At 37.5% G+C, this 25,219-nt stretch overlaps 1 protein-coding gene across 1 annotated transcript in view; it reads left to right on the top strand.

The window, feature by feature from the left end:
* Nucleotides 1-25,219, top strand: part of INSC (INSC spindle orientation adaptor protein) — a 102,309-nt gene that overhangs the window by 63,986 nt on the left and 13,104 nt on the right. Inside the window, exons 7-8 of the mRNA XM_075712824.1 lie at nt 16,576-16,747; nt 18,795-18,973. Coding sequence (XP_075568939.1) covers nt 16,576-16,747; nt 18,795-18,973 — 351 coding nt within the window. The remainder of the gene's footprint in view (nt 1-16,575; nt 16,748-18,794; nt 18,974-25,219) is intronic.

Here is a 25,219-nt window from a genome sequence, read left to right on the forward strand (position 1 = left end):
CCTGATTAAGTAACATTTATGCAATAAAGGAAAGAAATGAAATCTAAAAGAAAAGAAAAAAAAAATCCCTAACAAATAAGTAAAAAGAGACAGCAATGCTGAAGTTGAAGTCTTCTGGTACCTTGACCATTGCTCTGAAGAACTCTGAAAGCAGAACAAGACGCCTTTGAAAAATATTTCTGGTGGCTGTGAACAGGCAGTTTCCCTAGCCTTTGGTGAGGTAGGAAAGAACATACATGTTCTAGATTCTTGGAAGTAGGACTGGGCCTTTCTCCTGCAGAGAAATTTTCAGTTCAGCTGTTAATGGAAAGACAGGGATTTTCCAGTTTTGTGATAGCACAAATTGATTTATAAACCTGATCTTCCCATCCGTGACGTTTCCTTTACGTCCACACACGTATGTCTAATAGCCACATATCAATTTAAAGAGCAGGTAGATAGTTGTTTTATCTTGTTGCTGGTTTTAATTTGATTCAGTAAGTAGGCATAACGGGAGCAACTACGTGGGTGATAGTCATTCCTGCAGAGTTTGCCATGTCTGACGAACAACAGCCTGCATGCTGAGAAGAGAGCCCTGGAAGGGCTGTTGTAGTAAAGTGAAATGCTGCCTCTGTCTTGATATTCCTTTGCAAGTACTTCTATTTCCTGCGCTGGGTGAATTTCTTGAACTTAACAGTTTACCATACCAAATTAATTGCTGTTTCTCCTTAGCCACAAATGGCCACTTGTGAGTTTCTCAGTGATGCAGGAATGGCCAGACTTCAGGGCACTGGGTTTGTCTGTTGCCTCCAGACCTGCACCACACATCAGTTTTGCTGCATGGCACCAGTGATTTAGCTGGCTGTGAAAAAACTGTGAGTCAGATTAAGATTCAGTCTACTTGCTCTTGGCTTCTATTGATTTCCCTGGTTTGTCATATAGTCTCTTTCTTTCTCTCTCTCTTCCTGCTATATCTTTTTTGCCCTAGAGGAGCCTATAATGCCAGACAACTGCTTACATATTCTCCTTTCTTGCCCATCTCTGTGATAATACAACCAATGTTGGCAGAGTCACAGAAGCTTCTGTTTACAGGAAAATCTGTGTCAGAATATAGCAAAATTTCAAGAAAGCATTTTAGATTTCTGGTAGAAAAAGGCTAAGATTCTTTCAAAGATCAATGGCTATAGAAATTTCTGTACTTACCAATGCCACAAACTGTCTACCAGACAAGAGTGTTGAGAGGAGTGAAAGACCAGAAGTTATAAAGGTAGGCTTCGTAAACACTGAGACACTGCTTCCCCTGTCTTCAGCAACTTGAAGCAATTGTGATTATGTCAGTTCTGTCAAATGAATAGTATGATGAATGATTCCAGTATGGAAGGAGAGCTTGAAATCTCCTTATAACAGTCTTTTGCCTGTGAGAATTTTTCATGTTTAGTGTAAGGTGTCAAAATCTTCCATTAGGTAAGACTGAAGTTATATCTTCATTTTATTTATTTATTTATTTATCGGAGGCCTGGGAAAAGGAAATAAAGCAAAATCCAAGAGCAGGGATGCTGTGAAATAGACAGACTAAAGGTGACTACATTGTCAGTCCAGAATTTTCAAAAGTGATTCATAACATTAAACTTCAGTATTTTTGGATTGCAGGTTAAGACACCAGAATGAAATTTGGTATCTAGCAAATCGTGGATATCCTGTAACCATCAAATGGAAATTACATCCATTCTATAAAACTAATACTTAATTGCCATTAAATTCAAAGGTAGGCTGATAATGTATTTTCAGCATTACTGACATGCTTCAGATGTGCACACAGTTTAAGAACACTCACTAAGTGAGTGCTGTTAAGGTCACCTATGGATTTCTGGTAAGGTTTTACCCTTGTGGTAGTTAAGCTGTCATCAAAGCACTTTAGATGAAGACGTGGTTATTGTCCATTCAGAGGTTAAAAAAGATAGGTCAAATTAGGGTGCTAAGTTGATTATCAGTCAGCATGGAGGAACAGATCCACTCATGGGGCTAAAAGGCTTATTCAAGTACAAAATCAGGAAGGAATCTGAACAATTCTGCATTTGAGCCTTTTGACAGCAGTGATCTAGGAGGAATTAAATCCTCCTTGTATTTCTGTCTCTAAAAGGATTACCGTATGGCATTTTAAGGACACAAGTGATAACTCTCTGAATATAGTTTGAAAACTTCACAAGAGTGAAGTGCAAGTTGAATGTTGTTTTTGTCAATTTGTTGACTCATGCAGAGTAATCCACACATTGTGTTATCCAATAGTGGCACCCAGTGGAGGCTGGAATTACAGCAAACTTTCTGTTGTTGCTAGGTGAGGCTTGCCCAAATCTACCCCGAGTTTAGGACTGCAGGGAAGGAAGGATTTGGGAAGGTAGGTCTATGAGGACCAAAGCTATGCACAACTTAAATGTTCTCCTAAATCAAGAACTCCTACCTGTCAACCAGGCTTTTAATTTGAAAATTTTAGGCTGAGCTTTTCTCTATCTATTCACATCAAACTCTGGATAGTGTGAGGGCCTTTTTCCTACAGGACAGACCCTCTGCTTTAGCTGCATTAGTTAAAAAACCTTAAGCAACATGTAATGCAAGAGCATCCTGGGGAGTGAAGGAAAAAAATGCCCTCTACTCCTACTGCCCTAAAAGTACTGCTTGAATAGCAACATTATCAGCCTCAAAAGCTTGGAGAGAAAGGGAAGATTGGCATGTGTGCATGGTGGCAAGGGAGAACAGAACGACAGCATGGCTCCTGATTCAGTTGCAGTCTGGGCTTAGGTGCAATAGCCTGAATAGGCTGTAAAATGTGTGAGAGAGGAGTGAGAACAGGAGGAATTCCAGGCGTGTGTCATGTAGGTGGGAAGGAAGTCTCTAGGGAGCATATTTTAATGTTTTAAATTCAGGCAATGCTAACAGTAGCACCACCAAAAATAAATGGACGTTACTAATAATCTGCAAACAGATCAAACCCCCCGTAATGTGAAGGCCTCAATACGTTGCAATGTGCATCGAATATCAGATTTCTCTCAAGAATGGTGAACAGGGATTTGGGAGTAACTGACTTGTAGTGCCAAAGAGAATTGAATGAGTTAGAATAATGGTCCTGTGTACCTAGTGCTATTGAGCTCAAATTTCAGTTCCAGGTTGCATGCCTACTCAGTGTCTGCTATTATCAAAAAAATGTTATTAATGAGGATGATGATCTGAGTTCCTAGAAAATTTTCATCTTTACATGATTTAGCACCCTCTGCCCCCTTTTTTTGCATTTATTTTAACATTTCATTGAAAGCACTGGATGCTTTGGCATTTTGGTTATGCTGGAATTATTTTATATCTGCAAGGAGAGGCTGGATGCAGGAAAGCACGTTCAAGTAACTTGTTTTTCAGTCAAGAAAGAGTTTAAGAAAGGGAGAATGACAAGTTGGACCAGTTTATTTACACACTTTGGAATTGTTTTCATAGGTGCAAAAGTCATTAGGCAGAAGACGCTGCTTATTAAGTGCATGCTCTGTCACAGTGGCAGTACTATATTTTGCAAGTGATCCCATTAAGTCACCAGGACTTTCTGTTGATTAGATTACTATTCAGTGTAAGATATACTGTCATAAATTCTGGAGAAATGACTGCTTATTTTAATGATAATAGGTAGCATCATTACAGTGGCATTTATCCAAGCATTATGTGGCAGTAGGTAAGTAGATTTTTATCTTTGTTTTATAGCACAGGGTGTGAGAGCAAAATTAAATCACTCAAGAATAAGAAGCTGCCTCAAATGTGTGATGTGAACTTCATGGCTGATCCAAACATGGTGTTGTACTACTGTCTAGGTTGAGGAAAGAATTATGATGAAAGAGAAGGCAAAGCAGAGCTGTTAGAATAGGTTTGCAATTTATTTTTGAGCTAGATACTTGATTTGTTCTGAGCAAAATTATTAAAAGCCGTAAGACGCCTTTTTTGTTACTTACTAAAGATTGCTCCCATCTCATCCTGTATCCTGGAAGAACTGGGATACAAATCACAGTATCTCACCTAGGAAATACTCACGGATGGAGCCATATGCCTCCTGACGTGCTGCTCCTGTTAGAGGAATTTATTGTATGTGTTTAAAGGCTGTAACAAATTGCTTTCTCCCTTACATAGAAGAGGATTTTTGAGGAATTGCACCCCAGACAACTGGCAGGGTTTGAATTCCCCAGCCCATGGCGCTTCTGTGCTGCTGTGTCAGACTATGTTGAGAAGCACACCCTACACCGTTACCGTACTGGCTTTGCCATCTAAGTTGTATTGCAAGCGATATTGATGTTACTCTGAGTAAGAATTCTGTGTGCTGTTCTCCTTTGGTTCATCTTCCCTTCAAGCTCCTTTAAACATGAAATAACACACTTGCATGTAATTTTTGGCACAGTTTTACCATTTCTCTGCTAGAAGGATTTCTGTCTTGTATAATCTAGTCAAAATGAAGGACTTGCCACAAAATGTATGAAGAAGGTAAGGCACCTAGGACCTAGGGCATTGGAGAAGGCATTAAGACAGTGAAGTCCAATTTATCAGATGAAGACTTTCATCCTGAAAAAGAACAGGTAATTGAGACATACTCATGTAATTACAATTGATTTTGCTCACAAAAAAAAAAAAAAAAGACACAAAGTATGGCAATTGCTGAAAGTGGTAATGGAAAAGGAAGTAATTTTAAGTAGAGATGACGGTGGCTTTTTTCTTTCCTTTTCCCTCTTAGTTTTTAAAGAAAGCTATGACTGCTGACTTCTAATCCTAAAAAGAAGCCAGTCAGGGTAAGTCCCTAGCAATAAATGGTTTTTCAGAGTTGCAGGAAAGAGAAAATAACATAGAGAGAGAGAGAGAGGGAGGAAATGTTATAACAATCAAAGACCTTTTCAGTAACATGGATTAAGATTTACAATTGAATTAAGAAAGATCAGTTGTTCAAGCTCATTAAAAGATGACTGATTAGACTTTTTTCCTTTTTTTTTTTTTTTTTTAAGCAGAATGGTTTGTGGCCAGCTGTTCTGAACAGAAACATGATTGCACTTTCCCTTAAAATCCTTCAGGCTTCAGACTAGGTACTGTCTTGCATTTACCTTGGCCATTCATCTTGGTTTGTAATGACTTCTGTATTTTACCTCTGGTTCAGTAAGAAAACCAAGGATCTAAGCCATAGGTGTCAATAAAAGCCCAGCCAATATCTCTGTTGCAGCTGGGCAACTAGTCCATGATGGCTAGCAATGGAGATGACAAAGAGACCCCCTGCAGGTTTTGTGCATAAGAAGTGGGAAGTCTTAGCTTTCTTCTGTGGCAGGGACCATCTAGAAGGTAGTTTGGATCTACTTTGCTATAAAGGTACCTTTGCTCAGTGATGTGAATAATGAATCTCCAGAGTTCACAGTGAATGGATTTTTGGACCTGGAGAAGATCTGAGTGGAAATCAACAGCTAATTAGAAACAAATATGTTGTTTCTAAAATTCCCTGGATGCATGATAAAAGATGCTTTACAAAGCAATTTAAAAATTGTTTTAGAAAAAGACTTAAAAAAACCCCTCTGCATTGCTCTGGAAAAGTCTGAATGCTGTTATAAATGTACATGTTCTCTTTGGGGTCTGAATGTTAAATGCAAAAATTGTACTCTCCAAAATTGTGAACCAGTCACTGTAACGTCTAAGAATGATATAACAGTGCCAGGAAAGAAAAGCAAGGTGGAAACTAGTTTAAAATGTGTATATATTCAAGGGCAATATCATGTACATATGAATGGTAACCTAGCTGTTTTGGGACTGTGAAGATACATCTAGTAAACGTACTGATATTTAATAGATCTCACAGTTAACAAAATTTCACATTGTTGTGACAAACTTTTGTTCATAGGCTTTCAGGAAGAACTGCTAGAAGGCATTGAGTGAAAGCATTTAATTAGAGCACTCCAACAGTGTTGCTGTGATCTTTGCTATTGGCAATATGCAAATTATTTTGATGCGGAACAATATGGAAATAAATGCTATTGGTATTTGATTTGGGTATTAGGAAAAAGCATAGTCACAGACCAAAACCCTGTGATGCTAACTATTGTATGTACACACACACACACACACACACAGAGACACAGAGTCTCTTCAAGAACTGACAATTCTATAAATATTTTGAAAACAAAAACCCACTTGTTCAATTTAACAACTGTTGTTTAGGTTATTAAACAGAACTTCACTGTGAACAAAACATCTAAGTGTCTAGGCAGTTTGAGAGTATTCAGAACTGTAAAGACCTATAGTGAAATTTGGGACAATATGAGATGCAGAACAGTTCCTAGCTCAACTACGTCTTGATCCTGTGGAAAGTCTTTTATTGATGGCTCCTAACTTCACTGGGGAACAATAAGACTTTTGTTTGTCATATGAGTAATGTGCCTGAATTACAAGGCACATTTCACACATTTTGTGTGCAACTAAGCCTGTAGCACGCTCTCTGTTCATGGAAAGTGAGACAGTGGTTCTTAGCACACCAGAGACTCAGTCCAAGACAAAGTTTTGAATGATCTTTACTAGAACATCTCTTCTGCTAAGTAAGTTATATGTAGAGAGCAAAAGAAAATGTGTAAGAGATATTGCCCTGAGCTTTTCATTTGGAGGCTACTAATCTAGTGATAAGCAAGAATAAAATGTGTAGCTGATTTTTAAAAAATATTTGCACTGATTATTCTTTTTCCCCCAGGATCCTTGTTCGCTTTGAATTTGGCATAATTTGTTTATGCTGAGTCTTGTTTTGTATAGCTTACCTTCTTCATCAGACATCAGTCGAAGTAAATTTCAAATATACACTGAATTCATCTCTGCTAAAAAATAGTGGGAGTGGTATAACACAGACTTTGCACTGGCTTTTCCCTAGAAGTTGCCATCATTGCATACAGCGCTAACTCAGTCTTGTTGCAATACTTTCCCAAGGGTGACAAGAATGTGACCAGGGCTCTACCTGCTGCCCAATGAAGCTGGATACACCTGTACTGTGAGAGGTGGCTGAAAGAGCTTCCAGTCCTAATATAAATAGAAACATGTTTGCAATTATTTCTTCCTTTTGTTCTTTGTCAGCTGTAGAGCTGAAATATTGTAAAAATATTTCTGGTTTAATATTTTATTTACAATCTGAATTATTCTAAAATAGATTCCCAAGCAAATGACATTTATCCTGTTTGCTAGTGCTGTTGGAAAGGGAGAGTGCACTGCAAGCAAGTCTCAGGAGAAAATCCAGTAAGCCACTATTTCATTCTAGTGTCTAGCAAGGCACTGTCCTTCAAAACAGCATTTCCTTTCTCCCAGACTCTTTGATCTTTAACAGAATTCTAACTCTTTCTAGAAATTTGGCATACTTTGATCTAAAGCTACGTTCTTTGGCCACAAGGGTTCAGTAGTTCTGATTTCAGAGTGACATGTTTATACCCCTGTTTTCTAGTTACCACACTTTCCTAGTATCTCTTCTAGATGTCCCATGATGTTATCTGTGCTTCCCTCTGAAACAGAGGAGAACAGGTCCTAATCCTGGGAGCCTCTCCTGGAGCCAGGGGAAGATCTGTAGTGTTCTGTGTAGAGCTGCAGTGGCTCTTCTTGTGTTATTTATGGACTGGCAGGTGGCAGAATGAAGCCTGACCACATGAAATTTCTAGCCCAGACTTGGGCTTTACAGATCTGGAAGATTAGGTTGGTTTGGAATATGGAATGACAGTTTTTAATGCTTACATGGAGTGAACCCTGAGTGTTATTGGGGAATTCTAATATTTAGTACTTGCTAGTTCTTAGATTCCTTCTGTCATAACATCTCTTGTGAGTATTATTCTAAGAGTGAACAAGCTGGCTCATAGATTAGGGACACTATTAGAAAAACAGGCAGTGACTGGATGACAGAATCAGAACAGTATTTGGGACTTTCCTCAACAACATGCTTATTTTCCCAGATCTATGCAGCTTCTTACCTAAAAATACAGCAAGTTGAGGTTTTATCTTTGCCGTAACATAAATGCTTACACATTTTTTGACCTAAAATAACCAGAGGAGATCCTGGGCTATTGAAGCTGGAATCTGCTCACTAGGTAAATTCAATTTCAGTTAGTTCTGACATGGTTTTCTGATGTGAGATCAATTTATGAAAATAAGCCTGACTTGCAAATATGATTTTGAATGCAAATTGGAACTGCCCCTGTATCGAAGTGCTATGTTGTAGGTATCTTTGCTTGCTGAAGAAAAAATCTCTATTGAAAGTGTAACCAAATACGTGGTTTTGTTCCTCCTTCAATGCAGCATTCAAACACTAGCTTAACTTTATATATATGTTTAACTTCATATATATCTTTATTATCCTGGATTAGGATGCTTATTTTTGTTGAGACCTGGTAAGGCAGCAAACAATACTGAGCAGAAGAAAAATCAAAATTCAGATTGTAAAAATATTCCATTTTGTCAGCCTCTTAGCATTGTCCTGATTTCTTCTAATATAGAGTCAATACAGCAATTATGTTTGACCAAAGAGCAGTACAGGGAGGTGTTAATGGAGAGAAAAGCCTCTGAGATCATTTTACCTGATGGCTCATAAAGATTCCATGCAAACAGCTGATCTTAAACTTGAATTCCTTATGCTTAAAGCAATTCTGAAATTATTTTATTGCCACTGCAGTCATAGAAATAAATCAATGTTTGTAGGAGACCCAAGGAGATTTTCCTAACTGTCAGGAGAGGAATCTTAGGACCAAATAGCTTGACCCTGCTGCAGCCAGTGAAGTTCCATCAATTTTCACCAGACGAAAGCTGCTACTTTTTTACTTTTTTGAAATTCTTGTTTGAATAAGGGTAGTAATTTCCTCTGTTGTTATTACAACACGAATGGACTCTTATTGAGTTGCTCACTAAAAGTTTTATAGCTAAAGTGCTGTGAGTGTTTTCATTATAAATGGCTATCATAAAGCTCTATAACTTGCTTGTAAAAATTCTCTGCCCATAAAAATCTGGCACATACAAGGTCGGTTCTGGAGCTAATTTATTAATTAATTAATATTCTAGTATATATTTTAGTATAGTCTATATTATATATTAATAAATATTATAAATATTTATTAATTTATTAAAATAATTGAACAGCCATTGTGAAGTAATGAATGTAGCAAACAATTATATTAATGGTTGGTGCCTCAGTGCTTTTCTTAAAAGCAACAAAAAGTTTTAGAAAGAAAAACATGGGTGAAGCACTGAGTCAGTTTTAGCAATTACATGAATTTAGACATAAAAGCATTTTTCTGAACAAGTTGGTGTATATATTAATGCATTCTATTAGATAAATATCCTACTGTTAGGGCACGTTTAATTAGTGTACATGTGATTCAAATACTGTGGAGGCCTTGTATTTCAGAGACTGGATATTTTTTAGGCTAAACCAACTGACACTGTTGAAATGAGAAATATTTGCAGGAGAATTGTTTGCAAAAGGATCTGTTTCTGAGTGCATTTGCAGAATCTCATATTTAAAGTAACAGAAAAAAAAGCCACATCCTGTGCTATCTCCATTGCTCATTCCCTCTCTCTACCTTTCTAATGTAACTGTCTACTTTCTGCTGTGGTGTCTTACTTTGAGCATAGGGTAGGATTATGTTTGTTTCTAACTTCATGGTGTAATGGCCTGTTCAAGAATTTTAATATGATGAGAGGAGAAGTTGTATGTGAAATTACAGTAATAATTAATAATAAGAAGCCCTTTTATTAACTCTTTAGCATAACCATATTAAGGTTTGAAAGTACTGACTTAAACACATCCAGAATTCTAGCAGGAAGATTATAAGTTACTTTTCCTGAAAGAAGAAAGACACTATGAAGAGCCAGATTAGCTGATAATGACTGACTTTCTGGCTGTGACCTCCATGCTGCTCTTTTTGGATAGAGGCACTTTCTCATTATTGTAATAGATGAAAAGGGTCCTCTAAAAATGTGGTGTGCATGGGGATTTTTTTTTTTTTGTCTCATGAAGAGGTACACTAACAGACACTTCTTGAAAATAAAATCCATGGTGTCACACCAAAAACTAAATGATACAAAGTAATCAAACATGTTGAAAGAGTGCTCTTGTTTTTAAATGCCAGACACCAGGTGTTTGAGAATATGCCCTCATGCAATGAAGCGTCAGTGACATTATTTATTTAAAACTAGATGATCGGAGCATGGTTTTTTTCAGGGAACACAACTCATTTTCTGGAGTGTCCTGCTATGCATAACCCTGGAGCCCCTGTTTGTTTATAGGAATAGTTGAGGTGGTTTTTTTTTTTTTTATTTTTCTCAGACTATGATCCCCCAGGGTAAATAAAAATGAGGGCTATGTGAAAACTACTAATGTATGGTCTTTCCCTAATTCAGACTTCAGGTTCCAGTATCTTGTTCAGCATTCTTATATAACACATGACAGTTCCTCTCATCTTGTTGCTGAGTCCTTTTTGTGTCTCTATGGCTTCATTTTAATGAAATTCAGACCCCAAAGTATAATATATAAAGCCTTATCCATTATTTAAAAGAAACAAGCATATACTTTCTGGAATTTGTAATGCAGATATCAAGAAAATCTTACAAATAGGAACAGATTCCTGCAATTTAAGAACAAGCCAGTATATACAGCTCACCAAAATGTAGGGCAAAAGAATCTGAGAAACCTTTGGCTTCTGTCATGTGTCACATAACTTGAAGAATTTAATCTCTAACTTTATCATATGTGAACACAAACAGTTCTCCCCTATTCTTATATGCTCCTGAGATTACAGATAACACAGTCATTATTGTGATTGTCTTTTAGCTGTCACAGAATAGGAGAAATGTAACAAATGCTGAGCACAAAGGCCATTGCAAATGTCCTTTTTTTCCAAGCCACCGTACTCATTTGTGCTCACTAGTCTTCCTTCTGTTTTATCAATGCACCTTAATTCTATAAACGCCAACAGTAGTTGCATAGAAGGATCTGAACTACAGATGGCTTCTACATAACTGCAAGTGAATTCTGTCGCAGTCTCTTCTCCTTCTGCCCTTTGTAGCCACTCAGCAGCTCTCCTATAGAATTGGAGGCTTGTGAGGAGTAGATCAGGAAAGTTGACTGTATCCTTGGGTTGTTCACCTATGTTTGTAGCAGGTAGTTTGAAGCAATGTAAGCTGTGATTTATGGGAGTGGGAATATGTGAGCTGCTAGGCTAATAGCAGTGCACTTCCTGGTTTCTTTTATCAGCTACAGAAATAATACTTTAAAAGACTGTCTTACCCTTCATCTCAGTCCTTAAAACTGAGGGATTTCAAAGCCAGCTATTCCCTTATCCTTGAAGCAAAGACAAGAAAGAAGTCTGGATGTTGATCTTATTGATTGTGTCCATTGTTTCTGTAAAATGACTTATTCTCTATTGTGTCTTTGACAAACAGTTGTGCTTTTTATCTGCAACAAGCTTAGAGCATCTCTCAGTGCCAAAGAACATGCACTGTGAGGTGACAGCTCGACTGCTTTCCCTAGGTTTCACAGGGAGAAAAGGTTTACATACTATTTATCCTTTCACTCCTAGTCAGCCCAGAATAAGGAACTTGTTACTTCATCTTGCTCTGCAGTTTGTTTCTTCCTGCAGCATGGCTGCAAGGTTGCTACTTAGGCATTGCCACATTTAATGCATCCTTCAAGCTGATACAGCCAACTGTCTCTTTTTTTTTTTTTTTTTTTTTGAGAGAGAGAAAAGGTTGAGGTATTTTTTTTCATGCCATATAACAATATTCCTCATATAGATTAGATCGTGTTCACACTGCCCCTTGATGGCTAAACACAAGAATACCTCTTCATTAGCTTGACCACATTCTGAAGGAGGGAAGTTTAAAAGGGAAGCTTTAGTTGAAGTTGCCATGAACCAAAGCACCCACTCACAGCCAATTTAGATACAAAGCTAAGGTTATTGCCAGCAGTTTTAAAGCTATGGAGATGGGAACCATTCAGCCTTTATTCAGCCCCATGCTATTCTGTAGAGTATGCAATACGGCCTATAAATTAGGTCCCATGGCCACTGTTGTACAGCAATAGTTATAAAAATCATTGCAGTTTTGTTCACTGGTCACTGCTGCTGCCATGCAATTGCTGCAGTAGCTTTGATTACTTAGAATAGTATTTGTGGACATTTTAATGGCATCACTCTATTAATATATCATCTCACTTTAAAAACTGCTGACCAAATCTTAATCTGGTATAAATCAGCACAGTTCTCAGTGGAGCTAAGGCAGTTTTTATCTGCAGAGCACTTGGCAGGGCAATATTCAAATATGAAAGATCATTGTGTGCAAGGTAGAATACTTCTGTCCTTTTCTCTTCCTTTCTTTCAATGTAGAAATTAAACAAGACTTGTAGGCCTTCTACAGGTGCAGAATAAATTACAGAAGTTGGCATACGATATACCTCAGCCTTGATGATCAGGAATTCATTTCATGAGCAACAAGGCAACAAAATAACAGTATATGGATTCTGATGGCTGACATTTTCAATGGAGTTGCAGAATAATGGAGTGACTTCGTGGTTCATGCAATGGCCTGCGGAGTGAAGTAGATTGTTTTCAAAGAATGCTGAACATGGGATCCAAACATTTTCTGAATATGATAATTTTTCTTTCCTTCCTTCTCTGTCTCCCTCTTCCTCATTCCATAAATTTTAATGTGTTTGGGTTTTTATCCAGCTATGTGGTTTCTATTTATTCTGCTAGTGTTCATGTCTTCACCTATATAGTTAACCTGTCCTAGCTTCAAGCTGGAGATGCTAATACACAGCATGTGTGAAAGGATAAAACAAACACATCTCTGATCTGTCAGTTCTTGACTGTTTGATGCAGCCTCTGCTTTTGAAATTCTCCTCTACCCTACTGGGAAGGTTGAGAGGAGATCCCCTTTGTGATTTTGTTTCCACATTTGCTGTCTTATATCTGGATCTCAACATCTTCCTTCCATTCTTCCTTTAAAACTGTTTTGGAACCTGTTGGTGCTTCTTACCAGAAGCACCCAGTTGTAGGCTGACAGTATTATCCATGGATTTGACAGTGGGAAATCAGCCGATAATCTGTAAGGTTTTCCAATCCCAGCAAGATGACTTGGGAGATCAATTTAGAGAATGCAAAAAAAAAAACTTTGAGAAAGTCTACTGGTATATAGAGATCATCTGAGTGTTAAGAGTGGGCAAACAGGAATGTTAGAGAAAGTCACAGTATGAGAAAAGGCCTTCAGCCGCATTTTATACAAATGAAGACACACATTATTAAAAAGAAGGCAATGGGTCTTAGTTCCTGGAGTGGCATGGGAAGTTTGCCTTGAACCTCCTTGTGGAAAGCAGAGAGTTAAGACTGTTGTTGTGTGTAATATTTCAAATCATGAAGCCATTAAAGCAATTCATCCCAACTTCTGTATTGGTATCTTTAACAGATGTCTAGTTTTATTTAATATTTTTAGGAGGAAGAACAGGTATACTGAAGAAAGAAGAGGGCTGCCCCAGAACTCATTCATTCCTGTTGCAGAGAAAAGAAATTATTTCCTTTCAGAAGACTTGATCTATGCAGTAAAGTGGTCACGTATTTATTTTGTCACTTGGATTAAGTTTCTATAACAGGGCTATGCTTACAAGGATGTAAGTTCCTGGCATTTTTCCAGTTATCAATATTGAAATATTAGTGATCAAGCATTTACTGAACGCCATTCCTCAAATGCAAGGTCTACACAGCATCTTGTTGCATTCACAGAATTCATTTGTTTGCATTATCTGGCTAACTGGTTCTTTTGTATTGCCAAGGTGATGAACAGATTTGACATTTAGCTGATTACTTCACCAAAATTAAACAGAAAACAGGGCAGCCATCCAAAGTTCCTTTCAGTGTGAAAGCTAATTATAAAAATGCTTTGAGCAGCAATTTCTTTTTGGATGTTAAAGTGCTTTTATTAGATTGTTCCCCTGTCATTTTAAAATTTATTGCTAGACACTTATAAATGGGGTTGCCTGCTGGAGTACAATTATTTTATTTTATTTTCTATATTTAAGATGGGGGAAAAAAGTCTATAAAGCAAATTTTAGGTTGCATTTGTTAGTATTTTACATGATTCTGAATAGAAAGGGAAAAACTGACTAGTGCTGGCTTTCACGGATCCAAAATATGTATTTTATCTTTATGCTGAATAAAAACATACATCCACTTCTATTTACAATTCAGCAACTCCCAATTTCCAAAAACAATTACTTAGCAAATAAAAAATCAAATATGTAATTTAAAAGTTGAGTACAGCCCTTGTATTGTTAAAAGCTTGTATTTTATACTGTAGATATAAACAATCAGTGGTGATGGAAAAATCTAACCATGTGCTTGTACCTGTCTTTCATAAGCCATTACTTGTTCTGAAATAGCATAAAACTACTCTAAAGTCATTTTGTCGAGGTCATTGAATAAGAGTTGGCCAAGTGAATTTTAACCAGTAAATTTAGAGCTGAAGATTGCTGTATCCTGTTACCAGAGCTTAGAAGTTTCTTGTGAAGTATTTTTTGAATGCCTTGGAATATATTTGACTTTTTATACTGACTGTTGTTATTAGCATCCTTTGGACCCCAGACAAGGTGTGATCTGGAGAGGTTTCAAGGTGACAAAGTTGGGGGTTTTGCATATGATATTGTCTGGCACACTTTGGATACTAAATCATCTTGTGAGGACATATATTAATTCTTGACACTGAGATCTATTAATATACCTTGAAGCCAAGTGAATTATGTGAATCTGCTGTTTCAAGCTGTAGAATTCTGCCATAACTAGGAGAAAATATTTTGCTGTAGGTAGATTAATGTTGAAAGCTTGTCAAGAAAAAGTTTAATGTTGAAAATTTATTCTTCCTCTTCTTGCCAGTACTTGAGCTTGTATAATAAATCCCATTTGTAATCTGAGGAAAAATAGAGATATAATTTCTTTTGTATTTATCTATGTTATTAGAGTTCCAATGATATAGTCTATTGCCTATTAAAAAGTGCATCCCAATGAATGATCTTCCAGAGGGTAGTTTTTACTCCCATCAATCTGAGAGCTTTTCTTGTAAAATACAGTAACTGTCAGTGCTTATCAAATAATTTAATTCATGCCCTTTGCAGGATAAGTAATTAAGATAACTCAACATTCTGTATTAATAAATAACAAAAACGTGAATAGGAGATTTGCTAAATACCCTTTGTGGAGATAATGGATAGGACTTAACGTGCATGTTCTGAGGAAGCTTTGACTAGACAGAGAGTGTGGTCTGAACAACAGACCGAAGAGTGAGTCTTGGTGAGTGTACAACACAAATGTGCGTTTGTTTTTGTTTGACTGTTAATGTATATTTCAGTGCTAAGTCTTCATAACTCCTCTTTGTATCTATAAAGTGTCCAAGCAACATATAAGGCAATTGAGCCTACACTTTTTCAGAACTTCAAATAAATAAATAAATAAGGCCAGTTTTTAAAACAGTTACTCAGTGAAATTTCTAGAAGCTCTGATCATTTGTAAACTGTCCTTATAGTCACATTAGTTTCATTTATATAAAGATTTTAATTAGTGAATTTATGTGGATTTGACATAAACATGTCCATAATTAATTACATAAATCTTCATGCTCTGTGCCCTCTAAGCACATCTACCTACCTGCTTGCAAATGTGATGAATTATTCAGGGATATGTTAAACAGGGGGAGAAACATAGTCCCGTTAATTTGAAAGTTCACAGATTATGTCCTTGTCTACAGAGAACCTTCCTTTGCTGGGCTTGGTTGTTAACAGATGATAGGTTTCTGCAGTTTAAGCTATCCCACTGGCTATGCTCGGTTGCAGTCTTTCATTGTGTCAATGGGTCTCCTGTAATCCCGAATAAGGTGTGCATATATGATATATCTGCCTAAACTGTGTAAGGAATGAGCTTAGAACACTTCAGACACTCTAAAAGCATAAGCTTATGTACATTTTGCTCATTTGTCTGTTTCTCTTCCAAGTAAGCAAAGGGATATGCAGACCTAACTTTAATGTGATAGCTGTGGCAAGCTCATCAGGTACAGTTTGGCCAGGGTCTCTCCTTAATAGGATTTTTTGATCCTGCATTGGCTTTGTGACAAATTCAGAAAAAAGTGGCAAAAAAATACATCTATGAAGAACTTACTGCACACTCAGGCTTGAGTCTCGCAGTGGGACATGCTCAGACAAGAGTTTAAATGAGGCTGTGGCAGTTAGCATTTACTTATCAGAGTTTATTTTTGGATTAATGTTTAACTTGAGATATCTGTCAGAAAAGACGTGTCTGTTTGACCAAAATCAATTCAGCAGAAACATTAAGGGAGAAGGAAATGCAAGACTTTTTGCTGGTCAACAAACTTTTATGCTGAACTCATTTGCATTTGCTAAATTGAAACTTCTTAGGTCATAAATGCCACCAAGTGTAGGTCATTTTTGAAAATAAACTGAGTAGTTTAGCCACAGCCAAGAAAAGAGAACTGTAAGCCCATCTTTGGTTGCACAAGTATTTCCAAGCTATACCTATTGTTTTTCCATAGGTTGATGGGATACTGTGCCTGGCTGACATTCTTACTGATAACACCCATTCTGAAGCTACTCACGCAGAAGCAGCAGCAGTAATTGCACAGATCACATCGCCACATCTCACGTTCACTCAGCATCTCAGCAGCTTTCTGGAAAATATGGAAGAAATTGTAACAGCACTTGTCAGTAAGTTCTTTATGGGACTTCAGAGTCTTTCCAGTTAAAATGACAGGTTGGGGTAGGACTCCCTTTCATTAGAAATTTTCCCTAAATAACATTTGCCATCCTTCCTTAACAGATAAAAGAACTCAGTTATTTTTAATTCTGAATCAGGGCATTCTGCAGTTACATAGTATTTTTTACTCCAGTCCATAGCTGAATAGAATTTATGCATATTTGTCAAAATAATATCTGTGTGAAATTCTACCATCAGAGCCACAGAAAAGACTCTGCAAAGTATTCTTTTTTCCCATGTTTGTCTTTAAAAGAGCATTTTCTAATAGTTGCTAACATTTATGCCTGATGTATTTTCTGAACTTGCTAGAACTCAAGCTCACCACTGTGTCTACTTTTGTAGGGTACTTCAGAGGAAAAGTACAGTATAGTATAATCTATGGGCCTCTGATCTATGGTAAAATGAGGCAAAGGTAACAGCAAGCTTTTCCTTAACCTGCGTCAGTGAGGACACTTCAGAAAAATTATATGGTATTTCTCATGACTTTCTAAAGAGAGGAATCTCTTATTTCTGGCACTGTGCTCCATCCCTCTCAAATACCAGAAACTTTCAGTCAAGAATTCTCTTCCTCTCTCTGATCTGGAAATTCAGAATTTCCCAGAGTCTCATGTCAGAAAGTACAGTTTGGGTCATCTAGTTTGATTTCTCATGTAGCATAGAACACCACATCTGGATATTTCTCTACTGAGCCCAATGGTTACAGTTAAACTACAGCACTTCAATTTTCATGGATGTTGGGGTTTTTTGTTTGGTTTTGGGGTTTTTTTGGGGGTTTTTTTGTTTTGTTTTTAAATAGAACAAGAAAAGAGTATAGTAGTGCCAGTGCTTGAGCATTCTGCAGTGGCTGAGAATTATCTGAGATGTATTTAGGCATTCTTCGATATGCCTAAACAGCACTAGTGCTGCAGAAATCAAGGAAACAATTTATTCCTGATGACCAGACTCCCCAGCAACAAATATTGAACGTTCTGCCCTGAACCTGTCCTGAATCCAGTTGGTGCAATTAACCTGTGATGAGCTTGATCCTGCTGTAGCTAGACTGCTAGAGGCATCTGACCTGATTTATTTAAGATGATTTTCCAGGTTATTACAGTGTACCACAGTCAAGGAACAATCTGAACAGCTTATCCAGAAGATATTAGCAGGGGGAACATTTCCCCGATTGTCACTGTTTAAGTTCCACAGGAATTTTAGTAGTATACACTCTACTCAAGAAATGTGAGCATTAAAAATAGAACATGTATAACTTTGGAAGAGCCCCTTCAATAAATACACACCAGTTTCCTTGTAATATTTATAACTCAGTAATTGAATTACTGTAATATGATTAATTTTTAAACCATGCTGAAATCCAATTGCCAGGTGATTCAGATCTTAGTTAAAATACATGTGTGCAAGGAATTAAAAGGGAGCTGTGTCTTCAGCTCTTCTTACTGAAGCTGGAAAATATGCAGGATGATCTTTAACTATAGAGAAATAGGTTTAGAGATAGGCAACATATATATGTATCTTGTTATAAAGAATAGGATATATAGCAGAATTATTCTCTTATGGATCAGTTACTGTTAGCCTTCTGCCTCCTATATTTCATTTTATTTAGTTATATCAAGCTTTATGTTGAACAACATTCAGTGGACTATTCCCTGCAGAATGGTATACTAGGTAGACCATCTCATTAATTAGATGAATGTTAGAAACACTTGGCATCTAGTTTCATATTTACCATCTTTCCCTGCTTTTGTGGTTCAAATGAAGGCACCTAATGATAATATTGCTTATAAAGCACCCTAACAATATGACGTATTATATAATTGACAAAATTAAGATTAATTTATTTGTTTTGTTTTGTTTTTAATCTTGATGATCATGAGCTTGATCTTAGATACTAAGATTACTAATACAAGTTGCAGATGCTTAAATATTGCTTTGAAACACTTAACCATTTTTTTTTTGCAATGAAGGAATCACTTTTATTCAACTTATTTTCTGCATTCCTAGAACTATGCCAAGAAGCCTCATCTGGTGAAGTTTTCCTGCTGGCTTCAGCAGCTCTTGCCAATATTACTTTCTTTGATACCATGGCTTGTGAAATATTGCTCCAGTTGAATGCAATGAAGATTCTTCTAGCAGCATGTTCAGACAAACACATAGTGGATACTCCATATTCCAGAGATCAGGTGAGTGGTTTCTCAGCAAGATGCTGTCTGAGCACATTTGTGTAAAAGTCAACAGTTTTCAGCTCTATGTCTGTTTCAACATAGCCAAGTCTAAGTCGCTTTCATGTCTTCCATTCTTGGTTCTTTTCAATATATGGCTCTTTCTTTATCTGCTTCTGTTCTTTTTTATTATGAGCATTATGAAATAATTTTGGGGGCGGGGGGAAGTGAAGTTCCATTGTTGTGGTTTAACCGCAGCTGGCAACTAAACACCACACAGCCGCTTGCTCATTCTCCCCTGGTGGGAAGGGGGAGAGAATCAGAAGAGTAAAAGTAAAAAAAAGTAAAAAAAAAAAAAAAACAAACCCATGGGTTGAGATAAAGACAGTTTAGTAGGTAAAGCAAAAGCTGCACACACAAGCAAAGCAAAACAAGGAATTTGTTCCCTACTTCCTATCATCAGGCAGGTGTTCAGCCAACTCCAGGAAGTCAGGGCTTCATCACGCGTAATGGTTACTTGGGAAGACCAAATGCCATCACTCCAAACGTCCCCCGCTTCCTTCTTCATCCCTCAGCTTTATATGCTGAGCATGACATCATATGGTCTGGATTATCCCTTTGGTCAGTTGGTGTCAGCTGTCCCAGCTGTGTCCCCTCCCAGCTTCTTGTACACCCCCAGCCTGCTCGCTGGTGGGGTGGGGTGAGAAGCAGAAAAGGCCTTGGCTCTGTGCAAGCACTGCTCGGCAGTAACTAAAACATCCCTGTGTTATCAACACTGTTTTCAGCACAAATCTGAAACATAGCCCCATACTAACTACTAGGAAGAAAATGATCCCATTCAAACAAAACCACCACATCCGTATTTCTAAGATACTAGAATTTTTATTTTTTCATCATGAAGATGGCAAAACAGTGACACGGAGGTCCAGAGAGGCTGTGGAATCTTCATCTCTGAAGGTATTCAGAACAGAGCTTCGAGGCAAATAAGATATATATGGAGACTGCAGCCTAAATACACAATTGTCAGTTCAAAGGTGAATTAGTTCCAAAAGCTGAATAAGGATCTGATCCTCAGCCCATTGACATCGGTGGGCTTTGGATCAAGTCCTAACTGCGCAGTAGATGGTTTGCAAGTTTTACTGGCAAACACCACTGATGTACTTTTGCATTTCCCTTTCTTTTCACCATTTTTTTTAGTAAAGAGACACAGAAAATTAAAGGTTTGTGCTAATGCACAGATGAAGTCAGAGAGAATTTTTTTTGTTCCTCTCAGGTACTGCTGTGCAATGGGGTGCTGCAGAGGCACTGCTTATTTGGCATCTCAGTGAATAATTTCACCTCAGCAGAGTAACAAGTATGAGGCTTGAGGGTTTCAGTAGCTGTTACTAAGGGATGGTGGTTGCTAGTCAGCTCTGTTAACCTACTTCTGTTTATGAGACATTGTGAATATCACTAAAAGTCCATAATTCAGTCCTCATAAGCCTATCCCCTTCCCACCTCTGAAGCAGCCAAAAGAGGATTTATGGTAGACTTGGGATCTGCACTGCCACAGAAGACTCTGTGTACCATTCAACAGGAGCCAGGCCATGGAAATCAAGGCACAAGGGACCTTAGAAACTGATTATTGGTGTTCTAGAGGGGTTACTAGGGCTGCTTTAGCTTATAGTGAGAGGACTCAGTAGTTTTCCAGTTCAGGAGTGTTTATGAAAAGATGGAGTTAAGCCATAATCACTATGTTGCTTTTTGGGCAAAGTCAAGGACATCAGCTGTGATGTTTGACATGGCTGTATACTATTATTACATATGTACAATTCTTCATGTTCTTTTTTTATTCCTCCTGTATGCTCTCATAGTTTTGATTTCCTCATTTATTTATGCCCTCATCTTAATTCTGCTGTCAGCTGTGAGTTTGCAGTTTGCTCTGTGGGTAGCATAGCAAGCCCCTTCTTTGTATGAGGAAGGCAGACATTTAAAGAAATATGTATGGCTTTATTAGGTAACAGACTAGTTCCAGGCCTTTTGCAGCTTGCAAGACATCTCATTAGTTAGAGAACAGAGAACTGAATGGCTTCCTTCCAAGAACGAAGGAGATTTCATTCCCAATAACCCCTTGCATTCCTTCTTGGAATGAAAAACTAGATCAGAAAGGTGTGATGTTCTCTGTGGTGTGCTGCAGTAAGTTTCTGAGCTGACTCCTTGTTATTTCTGCAGCAATGGGGACTATGAAATCCTGCCTTGTGTTGTTTTGTTACTGAGCACCTGATGCTCAGGTGGAATCTGAGTGCTGCTCATCTTGTCTTTAAGAGCTGTCATTGTTGCTAGTCAAGCAGTTTTGGTAATGCAACAGCCTTAAGAGAAGTCTTCCTTCGCATTCCTGAACAAGCATGTGTTTGAGTAGATTGCTCACCTTTCAAAAGGGTACTTGTTTCAGTGTTATATTTGGGCAGGGGGGGAGGGTGTCTGCCAATTATGACAGTTTTATGGAATATTTTGCTTTCTAATTTGCTCTGTGCCTAGCTGTTGCAATTAGGAAAACACACTCAGCTAGAGAGAAAAACAACTCTACAATACTATATTTTTATAAGGGTATTCTAAATTGCCATTTTGGCTTTTGATATATGTACTTTAATTCCCTTTAGGTACACAAAATAGTTACTAACTTTTCCCATTATACATATTATTATGTCCCAGCCAGGAGACATTTGCCTAAGGACGTGTAGATTAAAGTTGAGTAGGTCTGGAAATTTTTTGATTCAAGGTTTTATTTTGGAATATGCAACCACTGTGGAATACATTGTTATGGACTAATGTCCATTCTGAATGATCAAGTCATCCTGGCCAGTAAAATAGATGAATTAGAATTAAGCTATACTAAATGTTGAAACAATTAAACAAAGTAAGAATAAGACTGATAGCAAATAAAACAAAATATGGTCTAATTATCATAAAATGTTATGATAGAGCCCCTCAAACTTAAATGCCCTGTTTTTCATACAGAGCTTTAATTTAACACAGTTATCCTATAGATGGTATAGATAATGTATATAGAGAGTATAGATAATGTATTTCTAAATACATTACTACTTTAGCATTACTGCTGATTTAAGAAAATTGTAATTTGCTAAAATAGACTGAAGCATGCTCACTGTAAGCCAAAAATGGGAGAAAGATGGCTGAAATGCAAGAAAGGAATAGTGCGTTTTGTTTTCATTTGTGCCATTTTATCTCTGGCACAGTATGTCCTTCTATACAACCTTTCTATGGACAACTAGCACTGATTAGTTATCACCCTCTGTGATAGTATAAATAAATAGCATTCTGCCCTGGAGCTGGATGTCAGATGCTTTATGTGTTGCCTGCAGAAAGTATTTTTCTGCTCAAGCACCTCTAAAAGTGTACTATCTTTTGACTTCTGAAAAGCTTTTGTGTGCAAATGATAACAGACTTTTTCTGCCTTCCCTAACTCAAAACCAACCTCCTTCCTCTTTCATTTCCCAGGCAGTGTTAGATTAGGTCAGGTAAGAAATCTAGAACTGAGTGCTGGACTTAATGACAAACAAGATAATCATTCTCCATTTTACAGAAGCATGTATTGCTTCTGTAACCAGCAGTATTACATTGAGATTGCTTAGTTTTATAACAACATACTTTGTATAAAAGTCATCATATGAAGCGATAATTTCCAGATGCCTTAGCCTCTAGTTTTGGGTCAAAATGGATATGCATGTGCCACGTTCTTTTTCTTGCTGCAGATACTTTTCTGGATAGCAGGTTTTTTACTTCAAAGGAGCATCAAAATATCATTTCAGAAGGGTTCATCCCTAAATTCAGCAGTGTAATGTATACAGTCAGATGTCTTAATGGAGTTTAAGCACTGTCAGAAGAAGGGTTTAGCCAAAACCCTTATCATTCAGAACCCTCTTTACGTTAACCATCATCTTAGACTCTACATGGAAAAATATGAAATATGTATGTTTGTGCACAGAACGTTTATGTATAATAAAATTCTTCTCTCTGCATTCCCACTTGTCTCTTCAGTGTTAGTATTCTCACCTTACCTGTGAAATTGTGGAGGTACAGTCTAACAGCTTCTGATCTTCTGTTATTCAGGCAGACAACGAATTAATGTGCAGTGAACACATCAATTTTTGAAGTGGTTATTTCCAGGTCTCTGAATTATGTTTCAAAGAAGTTTGAGGTGGAGAAAGGCTTTTAAGTTGGCAGGAGAAAATGGAAATGGTTGCTGCTTTTTTTCTGCAAAATTCTTTTCTGTTTTCTTGGTGTTTGGGAGATGTTGCAGGCTCTGAAGCTAAGACCTTCTGTCTCATTTAAAATTTGAAACCCTTAATACTATTCTTCTTTTAGGTTCCAGATCCTTTTCTCTGCCTTTCCATTTTTTTCAGGGCATTTGTGTTTTCCTTTTGTTGCCTTCCCCCCCTTTTTTCTCTTACATGGGAGATTGTACCATCAAAAGGAGAGAAGAGACAGATGTTACTTTAACATAAAGAAGTTTTGATTTTTAAATGTTGCCTAACACCCAGTGAAAGACTTTGAGAGCAGTGTCTTTAACAAGAAGAATATTAACAGGTCTTTAGACTTCTTTTGAAAATCCCTGCCTGGAAGAAAGGAATTTGCAGTACTACTTCTCAATCTGAGTTTCTTGAATACTGGGGAATATATTACTCCTTGCCAACTTCTTTTTGTTTCTGCTTGTTGTCATGAAGATTGTGGGATTCCTGACTCCATTTTGTTGAATTGCTGTCCACATTTTCCCATATGTATGGAAGCCAGTATGGGCTAACAAGAACAGGGAGCTTGAAGTAGAGTCTGAGCAGTGCAGCCCATGTTAGATGCCTGTCTTCCTTGCATCTGACACGAAGTATTAGACAAAATCATTGCTGGTCAGGGGGAAGGCAGTTGATGAAGAGTCCTCATTTATGCTTTTTAAAGTTCTCTTCTTGGGGCAAAATAAGTATGGAAGGGGGAACTCTCTGTCCCGGTTGGATCAGAAGAGGAATACCCCTTCCACTGCTGAGCCATCAGCTGGTCTTTCCCAGAGAAGAAATGCATGTGGTACCCTGGGACCCAATCACCTATGGCGTGTTACACAAGCAGCCAGTGACAGGGTTAGGAGCAAAGCTTGGTGGTCTGCCTCTGTCAGGTCTGACCTCAGTAGACCTAAGCTCCCTGTCTAGTTCTTGAAAATTGTTTTCCAGATCAGCTGCAGGTAATACTTAATAGTGCCAAATCGTTCAACTGCATGCTCACACATCCTTTCTGCAGTTCAACACACTTTTGTAGATTTACATACTGTGGGTAAAAATGCAACACAAAGCCTTTACATAAGGACAACTAGGTCATAAAAGGGTATCTGCACAGTTTTCTTGCATAGGTCTCTGTTAATATCCAGGTCTGACGTTAGTTTAATGATGATTAGATATGTGGTTAGAATTACCTTTCCTCTCAGTGTTCTGGCTGTGAACTGTGGTTGGTAAGCTATACACTAAAATTCTGTGATCCTTTCCAGTATTGACTAGATCACACTGAGAAAACATGTTTTCAACTAATATAGCTAGAAAGAGAGGTGATAGACTACACAATTAAGTTATTTAATAAACCTTAAGAAATTAAACAAGAAACAAGACTGCCAGTAACAGATGCAAAAATGAAAATTAGACCAAAAGTCACATGACTGTATCTGAACTTTAACCATGCCATTGTATCATTGATATACTAACTAGTTTTCTGTGTAAGACTGTAATCGCCTCCCTGATGTCCTTTCTTTTTAACTGTCTAGCTCTGTCTTTGCATATACATTTGAACAAAATAAAAATATAAGTAACAGTATTGGCGGGCATTATGTGGTCAATGCTACGGATTGTTACATTTCAGGGGTCCAACACTGACTCTCTCTCTTAAACACTAAATCTTTTTGAGACAAAATGCCTGTTTAGTTACAGTTCTGCCTTTCACATTTAGATTTGATGCAGGATAAGACAACATGCTCCAACTTGCAAAGCAAGAGGTTCAGTTGGAAGAGTAAAATCTCAGGTCAGTTGAAGAACTCTGCTGTTCTTTGCTAGCTTAGTGTGGTGACGTTTTTATTCCTGGGATCAATTTCTAGTATTGCTGCTGCTCTGATTTTGAAGAAGCACTTTAACTTCTCTGCATTTTTGTTTAATCATCTGTAATGTTGGGCAGACATTGCACTTACTCAGTGTAAAGTCTCTCTAGAGGAAATGTGCCATGTCAGCACAATTCATTGCA

This window comes from Pelecanus crispus, chromosome 6, assembly GCF_030463565.1.
Source record: "Pelecanus crispus isolate bPelCri1 chromosome 6, bPelCri1.pri, whole genome shotgun sequence".
In the NCBI taxonomy this organism is placed as follows: domain Eukaryota; kingdom Metazoa; phylum Chordata; class Aves; order Pelecaniformes; family Pelecanidae; genus Pelecanus; species Pelecanus crispus.